The sequence below is a fragment of the Brachycentrus maculatus genome, unplaced genomic scaffold (genome assembly GCF_059751285.1).
Source record: "Brachycentrus maculatus isolate JH-2025_06_01 unplaced genomic scaffold, ASM5975128v1 h1tg000039l, whole genome shotgun sequence".
NCBI lineage: Eukaryota > Metazoa > Arthropoda > Insecta > Trichoptera > Brachycentridae > Brachycentrus > Brachycentrus maculatus.
In genome coordinates this window covers 3,823,320-3,839,056 of record NW_028280793.1, presented here as the reverse complement: position 1 = coordinate 3,839,056, position 15,737 = coordinate 3,823,320, and the positions used below count along the sequence as shown (strand labels likewise).

The 15,737-nt window shown below is 34.1% G+C and overlaps 1 protein-coding gene across 1 annotated transcript in view; it reads right to left on the bottom strand.

Annotated features, from left to right (window-relative positions):
- Window positions 1-15,737, bottom strand: part of Reph (Regulator of eph expression) — a 155,150-nt gene extending 139,413 nt beyond the window's left edge. Inside the window, exons 1-2 of the mRNA XM_088277182.1 lie at window positions 14,934-15,737; window positions 14,544-14,601 (exon numbers count right to left, since the gene is read on the bottom strand). Coding sequence (XP_088133308.1) covers window positions 14,544-14,601; window positions 14,934-14,999 — 124 coding nt within the window. The 5' untranslated portion in view covers window positions 15,000-15,737. The remainder of the gene's footprint in view (window positions 1-14,543; window positions 14,602-14,933) is intronic.

The window sequence follows — 15,737 nt, the reverse complement described above, 5'->3', positions numbered from 1 at the left end:
AATAATAATAAAACCATTATCCGCACCCCAATGGTGCATAGGGCACTGCGTCATACAAACGCAGTGTTATCTTGATCGTTTACACAAGAAAGAAAGGTGATCAGCCCTCCGCTTCAGGTACCAGTCCAGGGTAATATTGAATAAATATTACAGTGAAAAAATCACTTATATTTATTTTACCCCACTTGGGAATCGAACCCGGGACCTCCAGAACGGTAGCCGAGCGTGCTGACCATTACACTACGGAGGCGGACAAACTTATTCGGTTACCCGATTAAGAAGATATTCGTTACTTTTTCTTAGTTTATAATATTTTTATGTTAAATTGTGAAATATATTAGAAGTAGGAAATACGCAATACGCAACTTCATTAACGCTCTGATAGGCGTCATTAGCTTTGAATAATCGAATCCAAAAACCGAATTTAATAACGACTTATTTTAAAGACGTCGTAAATAAATTGGTTATTTTAATTCGATCACTCATGTCTAATAACAAGGCGAAACACTTGTAACAAATGTATTTTTGTGTGTTTTTTAACAATAAAAAAAAACATTTAGTAGACTCGATAAATCAATTTTTTGATTTTAACATTTAATATATAAAATAGACGATAAGATTTTAAATTTTCTACCGATCGCCGCTATTAACAAAAAAACTTTTTTTTACATAGCGTGGTTTGCAAGTGGACTACTCAATCTACTCATATACCATACGTGTAGTCGTACCTAGTACGGTGTACGTGCTCGTGCATTCGTTCATGCTTCATCAAAATAAAGCCTGCTGCATGCATAATAAGATCCTTATTAAAAAAAACGAGATCGACTCGATCTCCGTCTTGGATACCATCACGACTCCATAAATGGGTCGCGGGATTCCAGAAATGGGTTCAGAAATGACACTATGCATTTCATTCAACAATGCCGACAAAAGAATTATCGTTCTCGTTAAATGAAGTAGTACGAGTACAGGTGTGTAACCTGGCTAATCCGAACTTTTCCCAATCCGAACAGGCCACTACCCCAATAAGTTCGGATTTCCGAGATTCCATTGTACATTGATTTTCGAAGAACTGTTTCAGAAGAACAAGTTATCGTTCTCAAATAAATGATTCAAATCATTCAAACAAAAATAATCAGGACTGGGCCCTTCTAAAACTTTCGTAATCGATCAAGCGAATTTCGCCTAACGGTACGTCCAAGGCCCTTAAAAGGAACAGCGGACACAGCTTTTGGGACTTTAAAACAAAGAAAGGAAAAAGCTCGGAACCGGTTCGATGCGAAGCTCCGCGCTCCATATCACTCGGTTACTTAGAGACATTCGCATCGCGGAATAATTCCCCTTCATTCTATGCTGCACACTCGCTCTGTGGCGTCTAGTAGGGCGTACAACATTACCGGAAAACCGGTAAAAATGTCAAGTTTATACCGGTTTTCTAAAATCTACCTGTAATTATTAAAGTACAAAATTAAGCTAATAATATGACAGAAAATTATAGAGCATTGATTGTGTCTGCCTCCGTGGTGTAGTGGTAAGTGTGTTTAGCTACCGTACTGGAGGTCACGAGTTCAATTCAAAGGGTGTATGTAAAAGTATTTCAAATACTTCTAAGTAGTCAGGTTAGGAGTCAGAATAATCGGCGTGTGTATATGAGATGTATGAATGCGGAAAAGGAGAAGATTGAGTGCAAAAACAGATTGGTGTGGCGTTCTATTATCTCTGCCTACTCCTGCGGAGAAGCGGCGTGATGGTTAATTAGTCGGTATTTACCAGGGGAAATTTAAATTAAAAATTAAAAATATGTTGAAATTGATTGGTTTACCGAAAAACCGGTAATAATACATGTCCTGGTGGTATGTAGCAAGCAACACTGAGGTAGCCCTTCGGTAAGAATGCAGGCAGACCGCGGACGCGGTGCGGACGCGACGCGCGACGCATTAAGCCGCAAAATAACAAGACGAAAAAACTGGCTCCCTTTCGAGAGTCGCAAGTAATCTCCTTTCAATCAATGGCATTCTGAAAATGCGACGCTACTGAATGAACGCTACAAACACAATAAGTTTTGCCATCTTTATCCAACTTATATTGCACCACAATCGCTCGAAGGGTGGTCAATCAAGATAGACACGACGATCGACCAATAAGGAGTTGTTATTTTATTTTATTTTTACCTTATATGGAACATAGAAAATGCCGTTTATGTTTGTTTGCTATATTGAATATTAAATTGGATTTTTCTTCTTTAGTCGTAAAGGCGGGGACTGACCGGAGAATTTCGTCGTAACGTAACGTCGTAACATCGCTCGCGGCGAGCATCAGCGAGCATCCGAAACTATGGATGGAGCGCTCGGCTGGCTGTAGGTACTGACTGTACGAATGCTCGCATCGTAACGTGTTACGTTACGACAAAATGGCTCCGGTCAGTCCCCACCATAAGTTAATCATTTGAGAGAGCACATTTAACGTTTAATTAAAAAATATATATTAATTTTTTTTATTTCATTTATTTGTGATTTTACACATAAATATTTATTTAATATTAACCTGGACTGGTCCCCGAAGCGCAGGAGGGAACACCTTGCCTTCATTTAACCAGATTCAGAAGTAAAAAAATGTAAAAATGAATCCTAAGTGGAGAAACCCTGATTTGTGGATTAAAACTACTACTACTACTATCACGCCGTTTCCCCGCAGGGGTAGGCAGAGAGGATAAAACGCCACACTCTTCTGTCCTGACATACACTCCTCGCCTCCTTCACATCCATACATCCAGTCATACATGCCCTCCGATAACGCAGACTTTTGACACCACCAGATTTTAGGTTCTGATTGATCTGATCGTGCCAAGTCTTTTTCGGCCGTCCTCGTTCTATTTTCCTGGATTTTCCCGTCCTGGATTAAAACAACTATTAAAAACAAACAAAAAACACTTTGCCTACACAAAAAACAAATACAACTAGTTTCTGTCTAATAAAATAGAGTATTATAACAACAAATCTCTCATTAATTCATCTTTTGATAGATTCACATAAAATTACCAACTTGTATTAAACATGGCATAATATTATAACAGCCTTTTGCTAAATCTTTTTCTTTGTACGAATTGTATATTTTACCCTATTCAATCTTGTTTAATTTATACTAGTATTCTGTCAGTTTCAGCTAATTCTACAGTGTTCCAAGTTTACCTTCAGAAACAATAAGTTTTATTTTATCAAACTTTTCCCAAATTCGCTTGTTAGTAAACTGTACATACCTCCTAAAGTTTGATGTTATTTCATACTTTCTCCTTTACCGTGTATGTACTATGTTTATAAGTACTTATCCTATTTACTTTTTAAAAAGTTTATTCTATACGAGTTGTATTACTTTTTTTCTATATACATAGCTTTAATCGTAATTTAATCACGTTATATGTTTCACACATTATAAACAATGTATTAAGTGATTCAAATTACTCCTATTTATTTTTAAATGCGTATGTTTTTTTTTTGTTTTAAAAAAAAAAAATTAAGAGTCATTCATATAACATTTTTTTCATTAAAAAAAACAAACGTTCTTTTGATAAGTAAATAATCAATAAAAAATATCAACAATTTGATATATTTAACGTTTGTTTACCATATTTTTTTACTTACTCGATAATATATAGATTAAAAACTTAAATTCCAGTCGAAACTATTTTTAATTTTAGTTTTACTTAGTAATTTATTTATTACGGTACACTATTTATTGAAATCTACTGTGACACGTGTTTCGACGCATTCCGCATTATTTTCAAACACCGTATGTGAAGCTAAGTCCAAATTTTAGACGTGTGTCATTGGGACGTTGACGGTAGGAGCTGTTTCTTAATATAATTTTTTTCTTTAAAATTGAATATTTTATTATTATGTTTTATCTGTGGGAACATAGACAAAAGGCGGGGAACTACACAATTATTATAATTTGCAAATATACAAAGCTAAAGTCTACATAAAGAGTAGGAGAATCCCGCCCCTTTCAGAGCGATATTCTCCAACATATGTTAGCTCTTTTCTAGTATTCTAGCGAAGTACATTACATGATTGATTATATACCGATATCTGATTAAAATAAAATTAGTTATCGCACATGTGGGTGCCAAGTGTTTCCACACCAGACCCGGGAATTCCCGGGTTGAAGAATATCGTTGGCAGGAGCTTTAAAGGCTATTCCAACAGGCATGACTATCGGTCATGTATATTGGAACATCAAACAATTTATGCTGACACCGGCTCTAGATATGTAATTATCATGAACATAGAAACAAACGCACTTCATATAATATTTATTAGAATTATATACTATATTACATATTATATTATATACTTATTAGGATTATTGATCATACCGCAGAGCACATGAAAAATTGCGTAATCAAATACGAATTTCTTCTTATCTCTAAATTATTGTACCCTGGAGAAATGCGGTCGGGAGTATTATAGATAACTCTTTTGATAAAATAATAATGGTATAGTTATTTTCGATTAATTATAGTATCGTGCGATATCCAAATAAAATATTTGAATTATACAATTTAAACACGCGTTCAACACACGATAAACATAATAATGTTCCGCTTGACCGCTAGATGAGGAAATAATTTTTAATTTAAGTTTTACTTAGTGAATACCCCTATTTCTTAAAATCTACCGTGATTTATTAATTTTTAATCAGTGGGAACTTAGACAAAAAGGGGAGGAGGCTTTAGTGGTTGTCATTTTGCCACTGATAAAAAAAAGCGTTTTTTTTTTATCAGTGGCAAAACCATCAACCTTCATCGTTCAAAGGAACAACTCTAAAATTTAGACTTCATATACTTATGGTTTATATATTGAATCTAGACACAAATTTTTCGAGTCTACTAAGTTTAGAGTAAAAAAAATTTGAATTTGACTCAAAAAATGGAGTTCTACAAATTAAACGCCAAATAAATAAATAAATTCATATATGGTATTTGAAAATGATGCAGAATGCATCAAAACACGTGCCAACAATAGATTTTAAGAAATAGTAGTAATTACTAAATAAAACTTAAGTATATTATTTCGAGAAATAAAAATACTTTGTGTTCTTATCCACTCACATTTTTATTAACCAACTAGTTTCGGCAACAACCTGTTGCCCTCTTCAGGGTTACATTTATTACTATTAATTTTTTTACATTTATTACTATAAAATTTATTACTATTATTAGTAATAAATGTAACCCTGAAGAGGGCAACAGGTTGTTGCCGAAACTAGTTGGTTAATAAAAATGTGAGTGGATCAGAACACAAAGTATTTTTATTTCTCGAAATAATAAATCAATATGATCCACAAAGTTAATGCTTTCAATATTCAAAACAAAACTTACGTATATTGAAAATGGATAGACTTTACCACAAAGTGACTGCAGAATCAATAAATAAGACAATTATTAAACTTTATAAAATTAAACCACTTTGTTCTAACCACATTTTTATTATTAGTACACTTTAACCTACCGGTTTCGACAAGAACCTTGCCATCATCAGGGTTTATTAAATTCTAAAAAAATACTCATAATTAATTACATTCTCTTACCAAAAACTTCCACATTTCGTGTGTGCATGTTTTTGGCAAGGGAATATAATTAATTATGAGTATTTTAATGTTTTTAATGTTTTAGAATTTAATAAACCCTGATGATGACAAAGTTCATATCGAAACCGGTAGGTTAAAGTGTACTAATAATAAAAAAAATGGTCAAAACAAAGTTGTTTAATTTTATAAAGTTTATAAAATGTGCCACAAAGTATCTATGAAAAACATTCAAGAAAAGACAATTATTGTTTCTCTTTTGGAAAAGCGTACCAGTGCAGTTGGTGAAGTAGTGGGGTGATGTGACTGAATTAAGAAACTCTTAAAAGGAAGATGTTTCTCGGTTAAAGGGTTAAATAATATTTCTTCGTTACGGTAGGAAATGAACCATTTACGTCGCGTTCTCGTATGCTCCTGCCTCCATTACTACCCCCTGAGGTGACGCCACTGCGAGCAGTCACGTACGTTTTCCATTTCGTTCTAGCATCGCGTCGCGTAGGGAACGCTACTGCCGTCTGTGTCGCTTGCGAGACTGCATTCGTAACAAAACGCATCCAGTTAATTAACAATCCCCCTCTCACCCATCCTGCTGCGAGCACCCCTTACCCTTATAAGAATACATAGGAGTAATTTGAATAACTTAATATTAATTTTAAATCAAACACAGATTTTTTGAGTCTGCTAAGTTGTATTTTATTAACAAAAACACATAAAAAAATTATATTGTGACAATTGTTTCGCCTTGTTTGGGCATTATCAAACGTATGATATTTGTGTTAGAGATTAGTTATATTTTCTCATTTGTTTCCTTCAAACATGTTTTTACCTAATGTTTTTTTTATGTCTATTTACTGTAACATTTATTGCTTTATATTTTACATTTTGCCCTGTGTTTTCTTATTTGTTTTCAGTCTTGTTAACCTTAAATCCCATGTCCCAAAATGAGTAATGGAAATTATTCATAGGGAATATTATATCGTTATTTTCAGGATATCGTTTTTAAAGTTAAAAAATATAATACAATGCATTAAAAATAAATTTCAAGCCACTTATTGAACTTTTTACTGTGCAACAGATCTTATTGTTTTTTTTTTAAACCTGAATGTTTTTTCTCCATTTGAAAAATATTAAGTACATTTAAAAAAAAATATTAAACAATATCTTTTCTTCATTCGTCATTCTTCTTCAAAAACAACACTTTCTGCCCTGTAGCGGGTAAATATTCAGTTTAAAATATGCCGCTTTGTACATTTTCTGGGCGTTCCGAAAACATGCACACCTGAAAATTGACGATTTTTGATATATGACGTTGTTGAAAGGAGTGAGCGATACATGAGTATGTGACTTATGCATGTAATTTGCCAAAAAATAAAATAAAAACTTGATATTTCATTGATAAGAGAATACGAATACATGCGGTAATTTGTAAATTTCATCAATGGTTATGAATATTGTTAAATGATTACAGTTGTAAATGAATTATAATCGCCGTTTATCGGTAAATGAATGATCGATTGTAATCAGTTATCTATCCATAAGATTAAACGATTATCAATGGTAAAACGTGAGAAAAAACTCGCTCGTCGATTATTGTTAAGATTTTTTCATTAAAAAATAAAAACCTTTATGCACAGAATTTTCGATCAAGAAAAAAAATCGTGCTTATATCCGTTCCCATTGTGAATTATGTAATTTATAATTTATTTTATTGTACACATAAGTACAAATTCAAATTCACAATATTGTGTTCCTAAAAAAGACAGAAAAAAGTGGGTGTCGATATGTGAAGCAAATGGATGAAGAGAGAATGACTGAGAAAGTATATTTGGCAAATGTGAACGGGAGAACAGAACGAGGATGGCTGAAAAAGACTTGGCACGACCAGGTCAATCAGAACCTAAAATCTGGTGGTGTCAAAAGTCTGGGTAATCGGAGGGCATTTAAGACTAGATGCATGGATGTAAAAGAAGCGAGTGTATGTCAGGGTAGAAGAGTGTGGCGTTCCATCCTTTCTGCCTAGGAACGGGAAACGGCGCGATGGTAGCAGTAGTAGTGTCCCCACTGTGTTTCAAACAAACAATGCAATTACGTTAAATGTTACCAGGGTTTGAAAATTAAGTTGCGGGCTATTGGGCTATGATTACCCCGCCTTAACGATTAACAGCACTAATGATTGATAGGCAGTACCAAATTAGTAATTGAATAAATACCATCTGAAATATTGAACAGCAAACAACGAGCGATAGTAATTTTCTAGTCCAGAAAACTAGAGCTGAAAACAGGTTTTGCCGAGTGAATGAAAACTCGTACGAACCGCAGAGTAGGAGTCGCCAGCGTATAAAATCGGTACTACAAATGATACGTATACCTACGTGCGTCCAATCATATGAGAAGTCTACTCGCAAATCACGTTATGTTAAAAAAGCAATTAGTTGAAAAAACTGATAAAAATGTTTATCCTTATAGTTAAGATATAAAGGCGCATTCATTTGCGTATTATATAAGTCTAGGATCATACCAAATTCATTTATGTTACGAAATGAAATCACTGTTTATCAATAATCATTGAATTTGCATTTTAAAATTAAACATAGACAGTTTTTCGTAATTACTTTAAACATAAATAGTTTTGCAACTGCAATAGAATACAATTGTATTCAATCAACATAGGCAGTTTTGAAACTACACTCTTCTTATCATTCATTAGTTTTGAAACAGTTTCATATTTAAACTTCTATCCTAACTACTCTTGAGAAATTATAATTTTAATATATTATTACACTCTTATATACATTTCTTCAAGCATTAAAGTCTCTTTACTATCAGTTTCTACTACAGTTCATATTTTCATGTAGTTCTTCTTGAAAAAAAAAATTAAAGGCATTAAATTTTAAATGCATGATTACGTTTTTGACGCACGATTTCAATGATTTGCACGATTTTGCATGATGTCACTACGAAACTTAGCAAGTTTACAGTAACATAGAGATTTTTGAAAGTGAACTATCGATCGGCAAAGCAAGTTTTGCAAGAAAATTGATTTTTCTATTTCATTTTTATTTCTAATTTAACGAATTTTTTCAGATTATGTTAAACAAAGACGTTAATACATAAAATAGTCTACCGATTGCCGCCATTAGCTAAAAACTATGTTAAACTATTTTTTAACATAGCGTGGTTTGCAAGTGGACTTCTCATATCCGAGATAAAACTGGCTAAAAGAAAGCCACAATAAGGCCGGACCGCTTTATTAGAACCATCAATTTGCGGGGAATTATTAGGCGATGTGTAAAGCGATATCCGGCAGACGAAACTTCGCGAGGATAGCAGGAAACTGCGAAACTGGTCTGGCCTGAAACAAGCCTAGCACTATGTATTACAGGGATGGCGAATCTTTTTCGCAAGTGGGTCAAGTTTAGCAATAAAATAAAAATGAAAAAAAAACAACTAAACATCACCCGCTTCTCCGCAGGTTTAGGCAGAGAATAAAACGCCAACTTCCACATTCATACATCTTCTCAAACATGCACGTCGATTATTCCTACTCCTGACCTGACCACATTCAAGTATTTGAAATACGAGTACTCGATCATGCCAATTTTTCTTCGGCCTTCTTCTGCTTCTATTACCAATCACATTCGCCTCATAAATTTGTTAAATATCCTTTCTTCACTCATTCGATTCACATGCCCAAACCATCGCAACACACCTATCTTAATTTTTATCGATAATCCTTATCTCAGCCTTGCATTATTTCCTTATATCACCATTCGAACATCTATCATACAACGTTTTGCCGCTCGTCCGTCTGAGAGAACAATAATAAATAACGGGTCACAAGTTTTTTTATTTATTTTTAAAACACAGTTTTCTGTATTGAAAAATAGGTTTCCCATCGAAATAAATATTTGAAAAGAAAAGAGTTATTGAAAGACAAGGAGTTAAAAAAAAGTGAAAAAAACTTCAGGTAAAACCTGAAGGTTTTTTATCCATTTGAAAAATGTTTGGTTTATTTAAAAAAATAATTAAACAATACCTTTTCTTTGAAATGTAAAAAAAAACCTTTTCTGCCCTGTAGCGGGTAAATATTAAGTTAAAAATATGTCTCTTTTGCTGGGATACAGTATATTTTCTGGGTATTCCGAAAACATGCACAACTGAAAATTGACGATTTTTTTATTTATGACGTTCTTGAAAGGAGTGAGAGATATGTAGGGTGGTTAAATAATAATAATAATAAATCATATCTATAAGTCCGAGAGGGTTATATAATTGGTCACGCGGTTTAGTCGTTCGCCACCCCTGGCGTACTATACGAGTGTAGTATCTGCGCGCAGACCCGCCCGCGCCCATGAAAGCCCGAGCTAACTCCGAGTTCAAGGGCAGCGGGCCTGTCTGCTGTAATACAAGTATAACAGATGGTACCTACTTATTGCACACAAGCGAGAACACAATCATACTCGCTCGGCTATTACATCGAGAGCTTCCATAGCACCTAGCCGATAAAACTCTCGGGGAGGCAGGCGTCCGGAAAAACTGATTTATTTATTTATTATTTTTATTTTATTTTATTTAATATGGTTACATTTTTTCACAGAATTTAATACGATTTCTGCACATTTATATCGTAGTCATACAGGAGAAAGAGACCAAGTGCATTTGTTTACAAAAACGTGATCATTGACTATTTGATATCTTACTAGCTTAATATTACCCTGAAAAAATCCCAAAAGATTTTAAACTTGGAAGTATAATATATGGACTTGTTAAAAATGACTTACTGCATTGATGTTTATTTTCTTGCCAAGCAAAAGTGACTTAAATGGGCCTCCTGAACGTTTTACGTTTCGTTAGTTAGTCACTTTCTCTTGTACGACTACGAAACTACGATATATATTTGCAAACTTATATATATTTTTCTTTTACAAAATACATATTTAAATAATATAAAATAGTTGGTAAATATACAATACATTTCAAATATAACGTTTCTATCTCTCTAATAAAGTAGATTCTTGTGTTTAGAGAGGGAGTTCGTTTTACATATTTTTTTGTTAAACAAAATAAATTATAAATTTAGTTTCGCTGTGCCTCTCCTAAAAAGAGACTGGGCTCTTGTGCATGGAGAGGGACTTACACTCAAGGTTTATTGTTTTATTTGATTAATGATATTTTTCTTTTCTTTCATACATTTTTTTAAAGATTTACATGCAATGGCCATTTTTTACAACATTTTGAGTTTGTCCAAATACTAGTTCAAATTGTGTGAACAAGTATTTGAATACGCTCAATATATAATAAAATAACAACTTAGTATATAGTTTAAAATAAAAACTAACTTACCATCACGCCGCTTCCCCGCAGGGGTAGGCAGAGGGAATCGAACGCCACACCACTCTGTATTTGCAAACATTTATCGCCTCTTCCACATTCATGCATCTCCTCATACATACCCGACGATTATTACGACTCCAGATCTTTTAAGGTAAAACCTGAAGGTTTTTTCACCATTTGAAAAATATTTAGTATATTTAAAAAAATAGTTAAACAATACCTTTTCTTTAAAATGCAAAAACAACACTTTCTGCCTTGTAGCGAGTAAATATTAACTTAAAAATATGCCTCTTTTGCTGGGATATAGTACATTTTCTGGGCATTCCGAAAACATGCACAGCTGGAAATTGTCGATTTTTGATTTATGACGTTCTTGAAAGGAGTGAACGATATTTGTATGTGTATGTGTGTGTCTGTGTATGTAATAACTGATCATCCATATGTTTTATGTAATATTTGATGTCAATTGTTATGTACATAAAAGAAAAAAATGAGTAAATGAGTCAATCATCTTCCATTTTCTTCTTCATCTATGTTGAGATATCAAAAAACGATTTTTTTTATCGCAACTCAATACCTAGGGACCTAGCTCAGAGGGCAAACTAGATTTATTAAGCGCCGATTACAAATACCGCGAAAACACGAAATTAATAAATTATCGTTATCCGGAAAAATTACATTACAATGCGAGTCGGATTTATCAAATTACCAAATGACACGATATTTATTTAGCGCGCCCACTAGAAGAGCTTATAACGCATGATTATAGCACTGTACGCGGGTCTCTAGCGAAATCTAGATGTCGTAAATTAAACTGGAAAAATACTTAATAACTTTTAAGTAGGTAATTTATATGCTTGTAAATAAATCATTTATGTATATATTTCCCTCCACCTGTATCAGATCTGGGCATGCGGTGGGACAGCTTTCAATGTAATGGTCAGCACGCTCGGCTACCGCACTGGAGGTCCCAGGTTCGATTCCCAGGGGGGGGGCATATAAATATTATGAGTAATTTTTTTCACTGTAATATTTATTCAATATTACCCTGGACTGTTACCTCAAGCGGAGGGCTGATGTGTTAACGATCAAAATAACACTGCGTATATATGATGTAGTGCCCTATGCACCATTGGGGTGCGGATAAGGGTTAGAGATATATTTTGAATAGCGAATGACGCGTGCCTCACAAAAAACATGGAATGAGATAGGTACTTGATGCAAAGTATTCTTCGGCACCCAAACGCACTCACGTGGTGTATAGGGCACTGCGTCATATAAACGCAGTGTTATCTTGAGCGTTAACATATGAAGGAAAGGTGATCAGCCCTCCGTTTCTGGCACCAGTCCAGGATGATATTGAATAAATATAAGTTATTTATAACATCTCAATAGAGATGAAGAAGAATATGGAAGTCTTAACGTAAGAATATGGAAGACTTCCATATTCTTCTTTATCTATGCTGAGATGTCAATAATAATGTAAAAAAAATTAACTCGACATAATCCAGATTTGTGAATAAGTACATGTATTTGTACAGTTTCAAAATGTTGTAATTATTAGAGTGAAAAAAACACTTATATTTATCTGACCCCCCCCTGGGAATCGAACCCGGGACCTCCAGTGCGGTAGCCGAGCGTGCTGACCATTACATTGAAAGCTGTCCCACCGCATGCCCATCTAGGCTTCCTGACAGATCTGCTCTTGCTAAGCAATTTTTTTTTTAACTAAGTTGCGAAATTTATTGAAAATGTGAAACAATATAAAATTGTTTCCCGATTTTACTGAGAATTTACATTTAAAAGCTTTCAATATACCTGTCACTGCCAATCTAAATAAATACAAGATTGTAAGTCCATCACCAAATTTTCTAGAAGTACCCCGGTGTGTAATCGGCTGACCATTACAGTACGCAGGCGGACAAAGTTTAGGTGTTTATTATTGATAAGTATTTCAAAATGCGAAGTTCTTAGTACCTGGCGAATTCGCGAGCGCCGGCTTGTCTGCCCCTCACTAGGTGACGTAAGACGGACAGACGCCAAAATTACCTACTGACAAAGTACGGTAGGTATGTTTATCTAGAACGTATGTAAAATAGGTAGGTACCATTATGAATTACGTGCTTACAGTACAAAACAATATTAAAACTAAAAATTATCAGTAACTCTGTATATTACATGTGTTGATATCATTGATTACTTGGCACTTATGAAGTCTTCATTCTATGGTGAAGATAATGAATAAGATTAAAAAAATCGTACACGCTTAGCACTCAAACAACAACAATATTCAAAGATAACTTGCACTAATAATTAAAATAATGAAATCGATTTGAATTTTTAAATTATATTGGATAATGCGTATACTAAAACAAAACCCAGCGGTTTAATTTTTTGTAAGAAACGATGGGTTAAATTTTTTAAACATCTCATTTCCTTCGAGTGTGTGGACTGGAACAGTGATATGGAAAATCACCTTTAAACTTAGATGAATTCATATCAAACCTCAAAGAACAAATAATGTTTCATTTAAAAATAGATGCTTATTAGTCCGGGCGAATTAAGCATCAACCTCAACAAAACAAAAAGTTTTGTTTTTCGACACAACTGTTCCATAGGAATCTAGAAGAGCCCCTCAGAAATCTCCACCCCTCGAATGTCTGCTTCACCCACGCTAAATATGTCCCTGCCTTGTTTTTTTCCACAAAAACGGTAAGTTAAACGACAACTGTCAAAGAAAACAAATAACTATCATTAAATTATCTACAAACGGTACAAACCAAAGATCTGAAAAACACCACTTACATTGCACAGAAAAAAAAAATCCCTTGCACTCAATTTACAGGAAAACTATAGAAGCTGTATCAAAGTGATGCGAAAAGAATTAAAATTAAAAGCTAATTATGCTTAATTTGCCTGGATTATTTAGATTTATAGAAAATGACAGGATTATCACGACGCTCAGCAATAAAGACGAGGCTGAAGAAGAATTTAGAATTTACGAAGATCTTTTTATTTCCAACATACATACATTACTTTTATTGTTACACGAATTGGCTCTTAATAAATCAAAATATTACACTTTCACAAGAACCGCCGAGATAAATTATCATATAAATGCTAAAAAACTTAAAAACGTACCCTACAACCCACAGTAGTCCAAAACTCAAAGTAAAAAACCAAAAATGATTTGGATGTTAATTTTGTTAGCATCGCAAGAAAGCCGGTAGTTCTAACATTAAACCGGCAAATAACGTATTTAATAATATAAATACATAATATTTATCAATTACAAAGTAAAATTATGTGTAATTACATAGTGAATAAACAACATAATAATATATTTAAAAAAAAAAAAGAATGTATATCGTGAAATATTTTCACCAAACATTACGAATTTTTAATGTACCTAATTACTAGGTTGTCATTAAATTATTTAGAATCTTTAAATAAATAAATATGCTGTTTATTAAATGAGAAATTATGTATCAGTACACTCACTTCTTCCGGAAGAAAAAAAAAGAAAAATGTGACATTCCGACAAAAATAGAGTAGGCAAATCTAACGAGAGTGAAAGTCATTACTGAAATTAAGGGTATCTCAAAAGCCTTTCGGCTGAAACTTACTTGCATCGGGCAGGTCTATCTCATCATCAGATTCCGTCCCTGAGTCGTGACCGTCAACCTGGGGAAGAGAGTTGTACATTTAAAAAAAATATAAATAAAATCGCCCGAAAAAGCATCTCACGTCAGCCATATTTGACGCCGATCAGTCCAAATTGCTCAGGTAATTCGCGAATTCTAAAGGTAAGAACGCGTAAGAAGTCTGAGAAATACCATGTTTAATTCTTCGTCACTTTCATCCGAGTCAAAATAAGGAAATTAAAACAGTAAATAATCCAATCCTTTGTTCTCGACGAGCTCTGGGGCAGCCATTTTCTACGAAGCTATGACCTTCATAAAACATTTGACCTGACATTAAATGAATATGAAAAGCCGGTTAATTAATGTACAAACCTTTTCCGGGATATTTTCTTCATTCAAGGAATGCGTACGAAGTTTGTGAGTTAGAAATTTAAGCATATTTTCGAGATTGAAACCGGCTGTCACTCCCGACTACCGATGACACTTGACACAACGCTAAGAGCATAAACGTCAAACGGCGCGGTATTTCTCAAATGGCCATGAAACCTGAGGCGATGCGCGATTTATTTTTTGATAGTTCGATTCAATTTTAGCTACGGGAAAAGACCATTATCCATTTTAAGTCTAAAAATGACATTTCTAAATATATTCCTAAGAAACGGCGAAAACAACCGGCTCCGTTAAACACCCGACTACTACTAAATAGTAGCCTTGCGTACAACGCAGTCAGCTGAAGTAGGTACAGTCCATTATTACTATAGAGGCGTGCTGAACTTTTCCTACGCGTATTATCAATGCACACTTTTTTAAGTGTTTACTCGTCGAAACATGTAAAACTCGATTATTTTAGACCAGTTACAAAGATGTCATTCGTTTAACATTTATTTTAAAGTCAACGAACAAAGTGAAAAATTCATTTTTGTCGGCAAATAATGGACTGCTCCATAACCCATTGATGACAAAGGACCCGAATACACACAAGATCCGACGTGATTGGCTGAACGTTGTAGTAGCGAGAATTGAATTAGCTGCAGCCTCTTCTTTCTTACGCATGATCTTAGACGTTCTCCCTTTTCGGAAACGTACGTCTTAGCGAAAAGTCGTATCTCGGTCCCGGCGAAAACCGTATTCCTGCGAAAGTGAAGCTTGAACGTACGTCCTAGCCAAACATGCCGT